Genomic DNA, 17,488 nt, shown 5'->3' on the forward strand with positions numbered 1-17,488 from the left:
TACAGTCTCAATTGGAATGTTATGCGTACTTTTTGAGCAGTGTATTTCTGAACTGGACTTCTTGAAGAGCTGAGAGGAGCGTAGCAATAGTCTGTGACCCGTGCCTCTGTTGAATAGGGCAGGAAGCAATAAGCTTTAAGTAATAGGTAGCACAAAAGAGGAAGGTTTAAATACTTCTATGAAACCTTCTGATGTAATGTAATATGAAGTGCTACAGTAGACTGTTGGGTGGATTATGGAGTAACCTTGTAGTTTTAAAGAGCAAATCATAAACAGAGTTGTCAGGAATGACATAGAAGCAGATTATGGTTTTTCTGCGGTAGAGGATTAAATGATTCCCAAGTCCCTTTTGAGGTTGTTTCTGTGAATATGCATAACTATTACGCACAAAATGAAAAACTCTGTTTACAGAGCAAAATTCTCTACCCCAAGGAGGTGTCAGTTCCTTTATGCAGTATAAATGTCAAGTAGGGAGGAATGAAATTTGTCTCTAGTTTAAAGAGTGTTGTCCAGCTATGAGATAAAGTGGCATATCCAAACCAAATTTTCTCTCTCCCCTTTCCCCTTGTTCTTAAATGACTTCTCTCCTACCTGCAGCACCTAGTTAAGTGTAAATATAAAATTTGGCTTTGTAGTCTGAAACAAAGCATTGGACATCACCTTGTAACTAATGCTTTAAAACGGGTGTCTGAGGAGGTGAATATGACTGTGTGTAAGTCTGTTGGAAGCTGGTTTAGAGTCTTAGATGTACAGATAGCTTAGTTTAAACAATGGAAGTTTTAAACTGTCTTTTTGCTTTAAATGTGGTATTCTCACAAATAAAACCTAACATAGGTAGTTGAACTTCATGTGCCCTTACCAGAATAGGGTCAGGGAAAGTCTAGGTAACTCATATCTCTTCAGTAGAAGTACTAGTTATTAATTTTGGGCAGACTACTGATTTTCCAAAAGAAAAAAAAAAAAAAGCTGTGCCTTACTAAAATATGTAGTGAGAGCATCACAGGAGTGGTGAAGATAAAGTTTCTGAGACAAGGGTTATTCTTGTAGTAATTTTAATCTTAAAGTATCCATCATTATAACTTAAAGAAGTAGCCAGAACACTTAATGTCCCAGAGCCATACATTGTCACCAGCCATTTATTAACAGTCATGCTGGATGACAGTTATGTATGCTTTCAAATAGTTTTCTTTTGACAAATTCATAAGATAAAGCTTTATAAATAAAGTGCAACCGCATTACAAGGGAATTATTTTGATTCTGAACTTTAGAAAATTGCAAAGTCATTGCTGAATAATTCTATTTAGTTGGTTTTAGTAACTTAGAGCCCTTACTGTTATTACAGCTCCTAATAGGTTTGATACGTTATGTGAATTTGAAGTAGCTGACTTTGTTTGGGTCAGTTTTATGTTGTGTATTAGCTACAAAGTTAATTAAGAAGAGTGTTCATGGAAAAAAAACTGAACACTCAATTAGCAAGTGCAAAGATGTTAGGTACCTAATTAATAAAATGTTTTAAAATAATTTATGATTTGGGGTTAAGAATTTCTCATAAGGATAATTAACTTCTCAACCAGTAATTATTAAAATATTAAATATTAAAACTGAGCCTTATAGTAGTGTCTTCCAATGATGCTTCAATTTGCCAGCTTGCACTCAGTAGGGTTTTTCAGTGTCTTGGAAATCAGTTTGGGTAAAAGAAAATAAATGAAAAATGTCCTTGGAGGAGAAATCAAGTCAAATCTTACTAAATGACTGAATCAATTACTCTGGTTATATCAGTATTTGTTTTAGAACTCTAGATGCAAAGGCTTAAAATTATGTGCCTGATTGGGAGTACCTGGAAGTGTGTTGACGTTGCAGAAAAGCAGTATTTGTATCCTACTTAAGAGTTGAACTCAGTATGTCAAGGGGCAGATTTTCTCCAGATTCTGTTTTCAATTTGGATTTTGATAGGTCCTTACCTATTGGATTTGATGTGAATTATAAAGTTGTTTGTTGCATAGAAAGCTAACTGAAACAGTTCATGCTATCCAAATTAAAAGATGCAATTGGAAATCTCTTCCTGAACCTTTTAAAAAAGAGGAGGGGGAGAAAAAAGGTAGGGGTGTGGTCATTACTGAATTCTTTATTCTCCTGGTACAGCCTTTTACCAGCTTTGGTTAATTCCCTGGTTTTAGCCATATACGTGAATGAGCTCAGAGCTTGATTATGTTATTTCCAGAACTTGTATTTGTCTCACCTGTTGGTGAGGTAGTTTGAGTAGCTTTATTTCAGGCCTGTTTTGAGCATATGTCAAACAAGGTAACAAAAATGGATTCATTTATAAATACTTGTGTTAAATATCTTTGATAAAAAAAAAAAAAAAAAAAAAAAAAAACACCACCAACCTTAAGTATTAAATTACCTGTAAGCCAATTCAAAATGCAGCCTCTAGTATGTGACTGGGAAGTGTTCTGGATTCTAGATTTTCTGCTCATTATTTTTAAGAATGGAGACAGTAATAGTTTTACATGAGTGTTACCCATTACAGACTTGATTCTTAGCAGTGGAAAATGTCGTCATTGGATTACTTGCAGCTTTTCAGTTTTGAACAAAATGTTTCTTTAAAAGTGTTTTCCAGGAGTCTTCAAAGACTCAGCTTTCTGTTGAACCTGTAAATGAGTATCTGTAAGTAAGAATTTGGTCATTTAATAAATTCATAGCTGCCTATTGTATCAGTGGTGGTGAGTCATTTTGAAATAAGTCTTTTTTGACCTGGTGACTGACGAACTTGTTCATGTATAACAAATTAAAAAAATAATGGCAGATGTCAGAAATAAAGTACAAAACAAGCTAGTTCTGCAAGTTTTCTAGCGTTTTGTTCTTGTCACATTTGTGTGGGTTTTGCAGCTGCTCCATGTTCTAGTTACCAAACAAAAGTTAGAAGATATTAAACCAATACAATGAGCTTGGCCACTGTTCCTGACTGTGGGAAGGAGGAAGACGGGCATCCTGTAGGGGTCAGAACAAAATGCATAGTGGTGCTTACGTGGGGGGGGGGGGGGGCGGGGCAGTTGCTTTGGTGCAAGTTAACCTGTTAGTATCTTCTTGTGAAATACACAGTTCAGAGTGTGAACCTATTAGTATCCTAGTTTTTGTGCATTGCTAAGATTTTTTTCAGTGAATGGCAATAGTTTTGTTATCTCTGTACCTGTATAAACTTGAAAATATGCCAGCTTAATGTAGAACATGAAAAATTTGTTTTGTAATCTGATTTGCAACTTTCCTGAGCTGCCTGTGATTCCGTGCCTTCATGCAGGAACAAATTTTCTACTTGCTTTGTGGCTTAGCGTAAAGACAAGAACCAAAATCACAGCATAAAAATAGAACCAAGTGTTGTGTACCAGTGCTTTGCATATCGATCATTGAAAGCATTGATAGCAGTTTAATTTTTAATATGTCAGCTTCTGTGCTCTAGGATTTAAATAGTCTTTCTAGGCATGAAACTGCACAATTTGGAGTTACCAAATTGTTTTAAGTATTGCTGACTTTGTACCCTGCTCTAAACAGCCACTTCACGTTTGTATTTAAAATACAAACTCTGCAGTGTGTGTGAAAAATCCCACTTGTATTTACTCTTTACTAACAGATAGGATTTTGGACTTTTATTATGACATATACTTCACCTTGTTAGATACTGTAAATTTGTACTCAGGCCACGCATTACCAGACATTAGTTGAAAGGATTTCTCTCTCCTTCCACCTTACTGAATTTATAAACTGACCAATTCTGCCACTTTGTGGATAGCAGGAGGACATACAGGATTTTTTTTTTTTTTGCCTTTGAGAAGAGATGATGATAGACTTTTTTTTTTTTCCCCTCTTCTGTGTATTAATATCAGTTGTGCTTTCACCATTCATAGGGGGGGGGGGGGGTGTTTTTTTCCCCCCACCATGCCCTATATGCTTTGGGGTAGGGTTATAGTATAACTGACAGAAAGATTACAGATACATCCATACAATACTTCTGAGAAGTTGAATATTTGGACTCTTTCTGAGTTAATAATATACTGAGTACAGATCTGACATATGACATACAGCTAAGTTTTTCACCCTTTTTATAAAACTGGCTTATTTTTCAAGATCAAAATGAAATGATCATCTGTTTTTGTGATTTCATATAAGACCGTGTTTTCCCACTGGGCTTAAAAAATGTTACTTAATGGTGATCCACTAGAGGACATACTTAAGAGTTCCAGCTTGTTTCAAGAAGTTAGTAAGGGAAAAGGAGCTCTTCAGCTGCCTGGGTTTGTTGCAGGTGTGAATGTCTCATTCGTGCAAGATCAGATTCCTTTGAAAAATGTTTTCTGGAGGCCACGTGGTACACTTTCTGTCCCACATGTAGGCGCGGTTGATGGAGGTACAATTGTGTGTTTTCTTCTACTGCCTTTGGCATTGAGGCAGAACTGAAATACTGAGTCCTATTACTCTGAGACTTCAGGTTTCTATGAAACAGTTTTTAAAACCTGTCTCCACTGTCCAATTACCATTTTTCCCTGTACACCAATGATTTTTACAGTGCTGTGAGCCACGTAATGACCAACTGCCACATTGCTGGGTGGAATTCAACCCCTAGTCAGTCTGCCAGGCAAGCAGGGCAGAAATTTCCTCATCAGTGATGAGCATAGCTCTTTCTCCTGTGGGAAATTTACATCTCCAGTGTGGCCATTTCATAAATTCTCATATGTAACTTCCAAGAATAAATGTTTAGCCTGAACTCCTTGTGTTACAGCAAGCTACCTGACAGTCCTCTGATGCCAAACATGGTGGTTATTCCTTGAGTAACACAGGAACTCTAAAAGTGAGCCTCTATCTGGAATGATGTATAAAAGTCATCAGTCATGGCATTCTCCCATTTTATTATAGTTCTTGGATCTTGCTTCCCCAATACCATACTTTGACATCACTAGTGTACAGAACAAGTCAGATATTGAGTGTAGCTTCTTCCCAGTTGACTTCAGAGCAAGGTGTTCAAGTGATCATATTGGAGAAGAATCATTGAGAGTGCAGTTACAGCATGTAGATGGAGTTGAAGTACCTGGGCCAGTTTGTATGATGTACTACCTTTACCAACATGGCCTTTTTAGGGAAAATTTTGGGGGGCATTGAAGAATAGTTCTTCCTCTGCTTGTGCTTCCTGCCCCTTCAGGCCTTTTTCATACAAGTAGGTATGTAAAACCTATTGCAGTTAAAAAATCCAGAAATAACCCCTTTGCAGAAGTATGGGAAAATCACAGCTACTGCTCGGTTCCATCCGAATGTCACTGTGACAATGGCTGTTTATTTTGTGCCCATTAAATACTTGACACAGGGACCACGGACATGGAGTCTGGTCTAGTATATGACTTAAACTTTTCAGCTTAGGAATTTTGTGCTGTATGAAAGCCTGGGGAGATGTATGCAGAAGGCAACTTTGATAGCTTACCACTTTTCTTAGAAAAAAATATTTTGCATATACGCTGATTTGAGCAGCTAATGTAATTGCACAAGCTGAAGACTTATAATGGTAGTGTGAGGTTCTAGAAATAGTTTTAGTGTCTTAAAAATAAAACCTGTTATCAGCATTTGTCATTCATCAAAGTATTTGTCATTGTGCTTTGTTAAAGCACTGGAAAATTCTGAAGAACATAATACTTCATAATGCAGCAGACTAAGGAAAGGTAAAGATTAATTTAGAAGGATGTTTGTTGTCATAATAATACACTCAAGATAAGTGTCTCTTTTACTTACTAGTTCCCTTAAGTGGAAGAATTAGGCTGTTAGCATATTATTTTAATAAACTCTGTTCTTTGAGATTTCTATAATTAAATTCCTCTAGGGAATACTGTAATTTGCTATAATTATTTATATATGTTGTGACACAACCACAATCAAAATTTTAACTAATTTTGACATTGTTAGAAAAGACATGGTCTGCGGTTACGAAAAAATCTTTTCAGTGGATTTCCAAATGGCTGCTTCAAGACTCCTGTCACTGCTAATGCTCTCCTGTAAGCAACAACACAAATTACATTCTAAGTGCAGTAAAAATAAAAAAAATATATTGTGAGGGTTAGGGTTTTTCTTTTATCAGTATTTTCTACTGCTAGTGTAACTGTATTCTGTATATAGCTGTTTTCTTGAGAAATATTGGTTAAACTCTGATAAATACATTTCACAGGAAAGCTGCTTCTTGGGTTCCATTAGGTTGTCGCGGGGAGAGGTTGAGAGCATGTGCAGTGGCTTTGTGAATGTGTATGCAGTGAGGAAGAAGAATTAGTGCTTATGGAAAAGTGCGGATACGTTAGAATTTGACTACACTGACTGTTTTGGGCTTGCATAACAGTACCTCATCTAGGCAGGGATGTTAGCATATATTAAAGTCAATGTAGATCTCAGATTGGAAAAAAAAAAAACTCTTTAAAGCATTGTTTTGTTCTAGAAAGGGATTCAAAGTATTTGGAATACAGTGCTGTGCACAATACTTGCATTATGGCAAAAGTTCCATCAGCTTCACAGAATGTACTAGATGAGGTAGCAGAAATTTCTTCAGAGGAAGCATGAACAAACTGCCTGCAAAAGCCTGCTTTCTGTCATCACTTACTCACGCAGTCCCATTTTTAAGCTGTCTCTTTGGATGCCCAAAACTGGTCTATTTTTTTTTATGGATGGTATTTTTATGGATGGTATCTCATGGTATTTTTTGGTCAGAATAGTTTGATACAGGAAAAAACGTGTACTGCTCTTGACTGTTATTAGGCAGTTGGAATTTGTGTTCAAGAAAGGCTTGCAAAGAAATTTTACTTCGGTTCGGTGCATCTGTAGTGCTTTTAATATCTGCCCAACCACTGGTTCTTTTCTGCATTAGTGCATGTATCCCTTTGTGGGTAAGGAGAGAAGGGGAATAATGCCTGAGTTTTGGAAATGGGCAGGGCATAATTATGGCAGTTTCTACTTCTGTGGATCGTATGTGTGTTAGGGACAGAGTATCTAATCCCATATTCTAATCGTATCATGACAGAAAGAAAGGTTTCTGGAGGAAAGTCTGCATTTTTAAGAAAAATGTGCTATTCATGGCCAGAAGGGAGCTACCTGACTACGAAGAACTTGAAACTTGTTTTCATCCCTCAAAGCAAGTCTAAATCTCTTGTAGTCCCAAATCCAATTTAAAATGGAATAAGCTAGGTGACTGAATATAGTTACATGTTGGCATGTCAGTGTGATTTCTGTGGTTGTTAAGATGGTCATAGCTTCACTGAATTTATTTTCTAAGGGGGCTATAAATTTTTCAGCCATTGTGTAACATCTGCTTAGTGTCTTCGGTGAAGCCTTAATCACTGAAGAGAAGAGAAACTCAGTACATGGACCATAATGTTGGAAATGTTATTCTGTAAATTGAATGCAAAAATAAATGCAGTTATCTGAAATGAATCAAGTAGATGGAAAATATAATAGAATTTCTGAAAATTGGAAGGTATACCTTTATCCCAGAAAGAAAATGGAGAAATAGCAAGTAATAGCAGTGATTCTTTCATCATGGCAGCTTCAGCACAATGAATTCCATTTGGACTTAGCTAGTCATCAATTCTGTGAACCATGAAAGCTCCAAAATAATATTTTTTGGTTACATAAATGTCATGCAAGACTTTCTGACTGTGGAAGACTCCTAAAGCACACTTTGAAGGTTGGGTTGGGGACACTGCTTTAAATGTACCTATACTTACAATTCTGAAGTCATTCACCTCCTGACTTTGAGATTTAGTAAAGCTACTAGATCAAATTTAACTTACCCCTGGCGTGGAAGCATTTCACTGCTTGCTAACTGTTGACAAAAGTAATCTCTGCTGCACAGACATTAAATTGAGTATGGCTGAAGAGTGCAAAAGTATTTCAGAAAGGCATCAAGAGTATTGAGGAGTTGAACGCCTTTTTTTTTTTTCCTTCAAGTGTTGCCATTTCACTATAGCAATTGAAATTGCAGCCCAAAGTTATATTTTTGTCCACCTTTAAATGCCGTGAAATAGATTTTAGTTTTTGGTTGTCTTGTTTTGGTTTTTAGAATAGTGTTGGGCAACTGTAGGTGACAATATTAACTCACAGATTGATACAGATATACCCATGACCCTGCTCTTGAATATTCTTTCTGGCTGCTAGGCCACAGGTTTAGAGCCAGCTGATGTGGCTGCTGGCTTTTTTCTGGCACACGGAGTGTCAGAAAAAAATCTATAGCATTGCAGAAAGCTGAGAGTTTGCTTCACCCCTTGCCTCACGCTGCCTCTCTTCACATACCGCCCTGGCCTGCTTACACTGGGAGAGCTCTCTTACTGGACAGTGGTATTTGGGGACCTGCCTCAATGGTGTGTGTACAGATGTACGTTTCTAACTTCCAATAAAATCCGTCTTGTCTTTCTTCCAAGGAAGTTGGTGAAATGCAAGTGCTTCACCTGTAGTGTTTGCAGATTACTCTGTGTAGTAAAAATGTTATAACCTCTACAAGTTCACTGAGTTGGAGCACCTTAAATCTTGTCTATAATCCTTTTTTTCTATATAACATCAATGGAAAAAAGTGCAGCCTTTGCACAAGTACAAGAGCAAAAGAAACCAAGAAAGTCAGAAAATCGATAAATTAGAGACTTGCTTGAGCATTCCCTCGCTGGAAGTAAATGAGTGATATAAAAAGTTAAGTGGTGCACTTTGCTTCAAGGTAGTGTTACAACAGACACCTTAACTTTTGAAACCTGTAATACAAATTAATGTCTTTTCAACCATCAGTAATTTTTTTGCATTGCTGCTGTTAGACTTTGCTTTTGTGCTTATTAAATGCATATATAGAACATCTAATGCAAAGGATCTAAAGCTGTTCTTTGCGTAAACAATTAATAACAGGCTTGTGAAATGATGCATGGATTTGGCAAGAAGGGAACCCAACTGGGAGAAAATAAGAAAAAAATATGTAAAGCTAAGGATTAACACTGACAAAACAGATGTCCAATTAATAATTATTTTAGCTTATCACTAAAACCCTTCTGAAAATCCTAGTTTGATAGTCCAAGGAGTTTGACAGGTTTTTACCATATTGGACTGTATCAGATGAAACTGTAAATCCAAAAACGTTTTAAAGAAATTTTCTAGGCTTTAACTTAGTATTTCTGTTATATAGAAAACTCAAATACTTCAGAAGCTCCAGTTCCTATACATACATTATTACCTTTATCAACAAATTAAACAATAAGCAGAACTCAAGAGGTCAGAAATAAGCAAATTTTAAAATACCAATTCTTGCACTGGAGATACAGTCAGAGGATTTCTGTCAGCCATTAACATTTGGGTTTTGTTCAGCTATTTCCTTCTAGCAACAGAGGCGAAAAATGCAAGACTGGAAATTAAGATGTGCTTTAAGTAAAAGTAGTTCAAAGTTGGTGTTGCTATTTTAAAATGGATTTTATTATTTTATAGATCTTGTGGTTGTTAATTGGCTTGCTCTTTGGAGGATACATTGGGTTACATGTAAACTTTTTATTAGGTTATTAGGTTTATTAGGTTAGACTTTCTCCTTTTACTTATTCACTTGAAGCCAGTTTAAACTGCAGCAAGTTGCTTCTAAAAATCTTTTGATCTGCAAAACTGGAAATTAGGTTGTTTTCAAAGGGAGATTTATAGATTATAACATAGGAGTATTGTGTGTTAAGCTTAAAATGGCAGCTAACTTGAGGAAAAAAGCATTCAATGTGATGATTTTCAATGGCGGCTGTGTGATTTTTATCTGAATGACTTAATAGTCTTAGAATACTTTGGTTTATATTCCATGTTTATTCTAAATTTTACATTGTCTGTAGATCTCTGATCATGTACTGGCTTTGCTATTTTTATCTATCTGTAACTTATACTTTCTCCTGGTTGCATGCTGCATTTCTTCTACTTTTTTCAACGTAGACATTGAAATACAGGACTTATAAAAGACTTTTATTTAATCCCTTTTTTCTGGTGGTATTCTTTTTCAGGATAACGTTTTGTCATCTACCTTTTCAAAGTAAATGGCTATATGTGGGCACCGAAAGAGGAAACATTCACATTGTCAATGTGGAATCATTTACTCTCTCAGGCTATGTCATCATGTGGAATAAAGCCATTGAACTGTGAGTTCAGTCTAGTATTGTCTATTGGGGGGGGTGGGGGAGGGGGTGCGGAGCAGATGTCCAAGTGTCCAAGATATTCTAAGTTGCAGAATTGACATTCTTATCTAGAACAACCTCCGTATTAGTCTCATTGCACCAAATAATATGGGCAAAGTACATAAGCATGTAAATAACTTTATTTTCATAAAAGTGAAGTGTTAACAATAACTTGGTGGACTTTTTTTTTCAGCTTGTTAAAACTATTTCTGTCTTGACTTAAGGCTGTGATGCCCAGAACTCTGTTCAACATCAGCATGTTTTCAGGGATAATTGGATTCAGTAATCCTTGTAGAATATCTTCCAGAGTGTAAAGATATGCATTGTGACAGGACTGATGCATACTGGTTGAAAATGTAAATTTAAATAAGTCTATTCCAAGAACAAAATATATTATTTACAGCTATTTCCATTCCTCCTTCCTTTTTTAAGAATAAATTTGTGAATGCAAATACAGTGGTATGTGGGTGAAAACATAGTTATATGCTGCTGTTTCTATGCTGCTGTTGTTTCTAGAATGTTACATCTATCTTCAAAACATACATGAAGTCCATCACTTGCCAAAGGCTTTTGGAAAAAAAACACATCTCTCCATATGTCAATCTTCCTTAATATCAAGATAATAATTCTTTAATAGCAATAAGTCAACGTAAAAACAGAGTTATGTTTTTAATAAAACATTTTAATAGCACCCATCTTGGGCAGTATATAAATTATACAATGTTTAAAAAATAGTTACTTTAATTCTTTTTTCATCACTGAAGAATTAATGGTTTAGACTGTGTATCATATCATCTTGTATACAAATGAGCACGTGGAAGAAGGAAGATAGAATGTAGCTTTCCAGTTTGTGCAATTACGGGAGGCAAAGCTTTATGGAAATAATAACATGGGCTTTGTCTTATCTGTAGCAGCTATTGTTCTTTGAGTTAGTTAGCATTCAGATAATCTGTGTGTATGCAGGAATACTAGATAAAAGTCTACTGTATTAGTCTACTGAAATCTTCTGAAGAAAAGTGGTATATGAAACAGGTGTTGTATGAAATGCTGCTGATCTTTTTTAAAATAGTGTTTTGTTTTTCCTGATCAACTTTAGGAGGTGTTTTAAGATTAATCGATGTCTTGATGTTTCACTATGAGAGTGCATAAATATAGTTTATTTATTTGTAATTATCATATGAGATGCAGTTCTGGGCAGGACTATTTTTTTTGCTTGATTGGAATTATTCCTTGTTTAGGTCATCCAAATCTCACCCAGGACCTATTGTTCACATCAGTGACAATCCAATGGATGAAGGAAAGGTAGGATATGTTTGAAGGCTTTTCACTAAACTATTTTTCAAGTGAGACTTTTTTTTTTTTAAAAAAAGGTATAAATCCCACTGCTTTTAAGGAGGGACTAAGTAGATGAGGACAATGTTGGAAGCATGAACAAAGACTAAATCAAGGCGTTAGGCTCTAAAAATATGAAGTAAAGTACAGACATGAATATAGGAAACACTGCTAGGGTAGCTGAACGTATCTTGTAATCAGAAACGTTTTAAAATACAGCTGAAAGCACTGAACTGCAGAAATCCTTGAAGATATAAACGAGGAACATTTACTTCTTGTGGTTAAAAAAAAAAAAAAAGTTTATTAAAAAACAACTTGGGATGGAAACTAATAAGCTTTATAATGCCATGGGGGTGTTGTTACTTTTACAACTGTAAAATGCTTTGTGATCACTGAAGTGTATCTATATAGATTGCTGTGTACTTTAGCCAATGCAATACAGCAATTTTTATGAGGTTCAAGATCTAACTGACAAACTATCACTTACCAGTATCTGGTGGTTAAAACTTAACTGGCTTGTAGTACAACTAAATGCTTCAGAAAAGTCATCTTTAGTAAAAACATGCTAGAAAAAGCTACGTATCAGACTTGTATTCTCCTTGTGAGATATTACCAACGTCGTCTTAACTTAATTTTTTTATGGTACACATTCTTGAAGCCCTCACAGGACATTCATTGTAATGTCCTGTGACACAGCAGCCAACAAGAAGAACCTGAACAATGAAATCAATGGTCCTAAGTTCTTTCTTAGAACTTTCTTAGTAACACTTGCAGATTTATTCTAGAACTATTTGTCTGGGGAGACATCTTACAAGGCACATGTAAAAATGATATAGAATTAATAACTTAAGTTCATACTGAAGGTTTCATGAATTAAAAGGCAAGTAGTTAAAACATTTTTATCTGACAGCAATGACTAATACTAAAATGTACATTTTTATAGAGAAGTGACCTTCTGCTAGGCAGTTTAATTCAGTACTTTTTTGGCTGCGTGGCTAATGCCTATTCCATTTGATTTCTTTCTTTACACTGGAACAAGATAGTTGTGCTAGAAAACAATGGATCCTTGGAAACCCTCAGTAAGCTGTATAAAGAAATGCTTCCATTTGTTCTAGAACATCTGTTTTTGTCACATCTATTTCTTATCTGTTTCCTAAGTGCTTTATTCTGTATTGTTACATGCTATAGAATCACTCATACATGATTAAGCGTGTATAGAATAACACCACGTATGTTATGGCTTTGCTGTAATTAATTCTGAACTTCATTCATGGTTGCAAGACTGATCCTTTGCTTCAGTTGTCCGACCTCTTGTCTAATCTTTGGATGCGATTGTGACTCTCTAACCTTTGAAGGATCTTCAGCCTGTTTATCTTGTGTTGCCTCATAGTTATTTAGCAAATCTAACTGGTCTGCTGCAATTTTTGTTCAGGTGCTTTGGTCCACAGTTGAAGAGTAAGCAGGAAGGGTTTTCTTTAATTTTCACAACAGAAAAAAAGTAAAAGAAGAGGGTTTTGAAAACCATAGTACATATGCATCTCTTCTGAAAGTGCGTAGACTCCTTCCAAAAATATGGTTATAATTTGGCTAGGTATACCAGACGAGCTGGTATGTCTAGCCAAATACCATTTTAGAAAGTTTGTCTCTTTAAACAAATTTTCATTGATTCCTCTCTAGAGTATATATAGAGTATATTCAGGTATGAGTAATTTAATATATTGATGAATTAAATTCTAAATGTTTATTTCTGTCAGTGTAATGGCTCAGAAATATCATAGAGTTTTGAATTCCCAAGTGTAAATAATTTTCAAGGAGAAAGAAAATGTTGCTTTCCACTGTTCTACATGTGCAGGAAAAAAATACTACTTTGTTTGTTTTCTGTCTGATGTGTTAGTGGTGGATAAAACTGAAAAGATTGGGCAATGATAGTATTGTCTCAGCAGTGATTTGAATATTTTAATAGCTTGCTAGTTGTGAGCTTGTAACATAGATGTCTGAGGTTTCAGTCCAAAAAGAATTTAACAAGTAGAGCTCTTCCATTCAGTTGAAAGTCACAGAGGTAAGCATGTAACTACTGGATTTTTCTGTAGGATTAGGTCTGAATTGTACTCCAGAATCATGAACGCCAGATTATGAATGTAATGAAGCTATGGTAACTTGAGAAAAGATAAACAATCTATTTAGTCTGGTGTATTTTACACATACTTTATATTTAATTACTGTCAATTAAAGTGAAAGGCTTGTTGTTTTCATCAGTTTGGGTCTTCCTTAGTCTTGTAGAATGACCTTACGGTCCTCTTCTTTCTAAGAAAAAAAGAAGAAAATACATTCATAAAAGCAAGCAAAACAAATAAAAGACCTGTGCTGTTGCAAGAGCCTGCTGTGTACTTGCTTCTTAAAACTTTCAGGCTCTTAAAAAAATCCTAATGAAGAGAAGGCTAAATTCAAAGTTTAAAATAGAAAAATTATTAAAAGGCTTATGGTAAGTAGGGTAGTACATGACACTGTAGTGAGGAAAAAAATCTAACATTCACTTTTACTGGATCAGACACTTAGTATTTAGGTCATTTTTGCTCTATGTAGCAATGAAATATAATATATTGTCCGTATGCTGGCTGGAGATCCTCTTTTACATATTGGAAACAACTGCAGACCCTGAAAAACTTAAAATCTTGAAAAGACTGTTCAGGCAAAACCTCTAGGTACAGCAGTAGACTCGTGTAGATCTCTCTCCCTGACTACACTGACATGTATGGGAAGGCAGTGTTTTCTAACCTGTAGTATGAAGATCAGTCTTCATACTTGGGGTGCCTTTGCTTACATGAAATAGGTTGTTACAGCAGTGAATAAATATCTGTAACCAAGTATTCCTTTTCTGTATGTCCATGCTGGGAAAAAGAAGTGGAATTGAAGGCCTGCTACATAATGCTTAGAACCACTTTAGCAGTGTTGCTGAAAGGAAGGCTCTCAGAGTAGATCAAACTACTATAAAAATAAGCTAATAAGAAGAACCTCCTTTGACTATATAATAAGTACAAAGGCTGCTACTACTGTGTTATGTTGGCCTTGTTTTGTTTTCATTAAGAGAATTGTCACTTAAGATAGGAAAACAAAACACTTAAATACTCAGCAATGTGATAGCACAATTATTCTGAGCAATTTGGATCTTAATTCCCTGCAAAAATAGTTTTAGTTTTTATTCTTGAAAAATATGATTTCAAAAAGCATTACATTTAATTTCTCTCTACCTTTCCTTTGAACAGCTAATTTTCTTTGTGTTCATTTAGCCAATTAACTCAAATTTGATTAACATCAGGGAAAGCTTATTACATTTTTTTTCTTAGAGACAGTGAAACAATGCCCCGAACTTCAGAAATGACAGTATACTTTTTCTAACAAATCTAAGCAGAACAAATTCCAGTGAGGAAAAGACATGTTAGTGAACAAAAAGTGCTTCTCCCCCCTCCCCTTTGGGACAAGAACTGCAGGCCATGTAAATGGTGTTATATTGGCTTATAAAGACTTAATATTTATGCTTATTATTGCAGCTCCTGATTGGCTTTGAGTCTGGAACAGTGGTATTGTGGGATCTGAAGTCAAAGAAGGCAGATTACAGATACTTACACGATGAGGTAATAACAATTTTTCACCTGCATTGTATATTATGAGGACATCATTCACAGTTCTAGAGATACCATTTTTTATTTTATTCAGTTCTTCTCCTGCTCTTGTCACTAGTGGATGAACAAATAGGTCTCTTGAAATTGCAAGTTCTTGAAGCTTTCTGTAAAAGAAATAGTGTTTGCATAATAGAAACTTCAGACTGAAGAAGTGTTTGCTGAGTTGAAGTTTTTTGCAATGAATGGTGTCATGGATTAGGTTTCCTCCCCCAATTTCTGTGGTTAAGGTTTCAGCTCTGTTTTTCTGTTGAGTAGTGTGTCTTTCATCTATGTTAAGAGCTTGAGTCTTTAGTTGAAATAAGATAGCTTAGCAATTTTTGTAATTTGGAATCTCTCACATTCTGAAAAGTGTGAAAAAAGAAACCAATTAATAGCCTCAGTAAGATGGATCTATAAGTGCACCTCTTCATTGTAGGATAAGATCAAGGTTAAAACCAGGAGAGAGTGTTGTTTTGTTTTTTAAAAAGGTTGGGTGAGCATTTAATGACATTTATTTCTTACAAATTGTTTTTTTTAGAGAATTAGGCTGCTGGAAAGACAAATTAAAAAATAATCATTCAACACATTATGCAAGTATATGCATTTTATTTAAAATCACACAAAGCTAGCTTTGGTTACATTTAAAAGATCCTAAAATGTCTTTATCGTTGTTCAGTACTAGCTAAGCTAGGCATGCTTTGTATATCACAAAGGGGAGTATGTATCTTAGCTCTGTGCTAAAGTTCTCACAAGACAGGTTTTTCTGTGTTTTTTTCTTTGTAGTTGTTCTGGCCTAGTACTTACACTTGCATGTGTCACCTCTGCCTATGGAGAGTTTCTCTGAAGGGTGAATCTCTGAAGCAGCCTAAGCCTTAGATCATCAGAGCTGGATGAGATTTCTTTGAAGCTTGTACAGTTGTTTTGGAGCACAAAGCATGTTATATGAAGAACAATTTCTTACCTTCCGATTGGATTACATGCACCTAACTCATTCTCTCTGTGTTGCTTCATTTTATAAGCTACTTCATATCTCCATCATCTCTTTCTAGTCTTTTGTTCATATGCAGGCTCTTCCTATACTTCTTGCTGTTCTTGCTCATCTCAGATTTTATTTTTAAACTGTTTTATTGTATCTTCTTTTAAAAGAGAAAAACACAACAAAATAGCTAATTCAAGATGTAAGCACGTAACATTTATATGGGGAATCATTTTGTTTGGTTTCATTTTCTTTCAGTCTTAATACTGGATTAGCCTTTGCAAGGATCAAACAATAAATACTTCCTTGGAACAACCTGCTATAAAAGTATTGTATCACTTTTTAGTGTCAATTGTCAGCTCAGTGCACCTTGTTTTAATGTAGTATTGTTGTGGTTTAACCCAACAGGCAGGTAAGCACCACACAGCCATTCACTCACTCCCCTGCAGTGGGGGATAGAGGATACAGGAGAGAATCAGAAAAAGGTAAAAACTTGTGGGTTGAGATAAAGACTGTTTAATAGGATGGAGAAGGAAGGGAAAATAAAAATAATAATAAAGAATATACAAAGCAAGTGATGCACAATGCAATTGCTGATCACACACCAACCAATGTCCAGGCTCTCCCAAAGACTGAGCAGGGACAGCCCCTCAGCCAACCCCTCCAGTTTTATTGTTCAGCATGACGCCACGTGGTGTGGAATATCCCTTTGGACAGTCTGGATCAGGTGTCATGGTTCTGTCCCTTCCCAGTTTCTTGTTCACTCCCAGCTTCCTCACTGGTAGAGCAGCATGAGAAGCAGAAAAATTCCTGTCTGTGTAAGCACTGCTCTGCAACAAGTAAAAGCAACATCCTATACCAGCCACTAATGAAGAAAATTAACCTTATCTTAGCTGAAACCAGGACAATACTAGAATCTTTTTCTTTTTTGTCTGTATCACTTCACAGTTGCATGTGCTGGCTGATTTTAGAAAAGGAAAAAAAATCTTTCAGCAGTTCTTCACTGGAAGGGCTCATTTCTACCTTGAATAAGCCTTAGTATTGTCAGTGGACTTTATCAGTTCAATATTCTTGTTCTGATTTTCCTGGTTATTTATGAATAAACCAAGTAGCACAGATCCCTGAGGTCTCTGCCAATTACCTTCACCTGTGAACCGATCAATTACTGCCAGTCTCTTTCCTTTAGCTTGCTTTTCTTCCTGATGCCTTAACCAATTATTCATCTGTTCAAGGATATCTAATCTGTTTATTTGGTTTCCTCTGAGAAATGTTGTTGAAGACTGGAAAAAAAATCCATGTAGATGGCTTAATTGGTGTTTCAATTAGCCACT

General features: G+C 35.7%; 1 protein-coding gene across 7 annotated transcripts in view; it reads left to right on the forward strand.

The window, feature by feature from the left end:
• Positions 1-17,488, forward strand: part of STXBP5 (syntaxin binding protein 5) — a 114,497-nt gene that overhangs the window by 32,765 nt on the left and 64,244 nt on the right. For all 7 annotated transcript variants that reach the window (XM_035320372.1, XM_035320375.1, XM_035320373.1 and 4 more), the window contains exons 5-7: positions 10,020-10,154; positions 11,429-11,492; positions 15,071-15,154. In XM_035320372.1, coding sequence (XP_035176263.1) covers positions 10,020-10,154; positions 11,429-11,492; positions 15,071-15,154 — 283 coding nt within the window. The remainder of the gene's footprint in view (positions 1-10,019; positions 10,155-11,428; positions 11,493-15,070; positions 15,155-17,488) is intronic.

Source organism: Oxyura jamaicensis, chromosome 3 (assembly GCF_011077185.1).
Source record: "Oxyura jamaicensis isolate SHBP4307 breed ruddy duck chromosome 3, BPBGC_Ojam_1.0, whole genome shotgun sequence".
In the NCBI taxonomy this organism is placed as follows: domain Eukaryota; kingdom Metazoa; phylum Chordata; class Aves; order Anseriformes; family Anatidae; genus Oxyura; species Oxyura jamaicensis.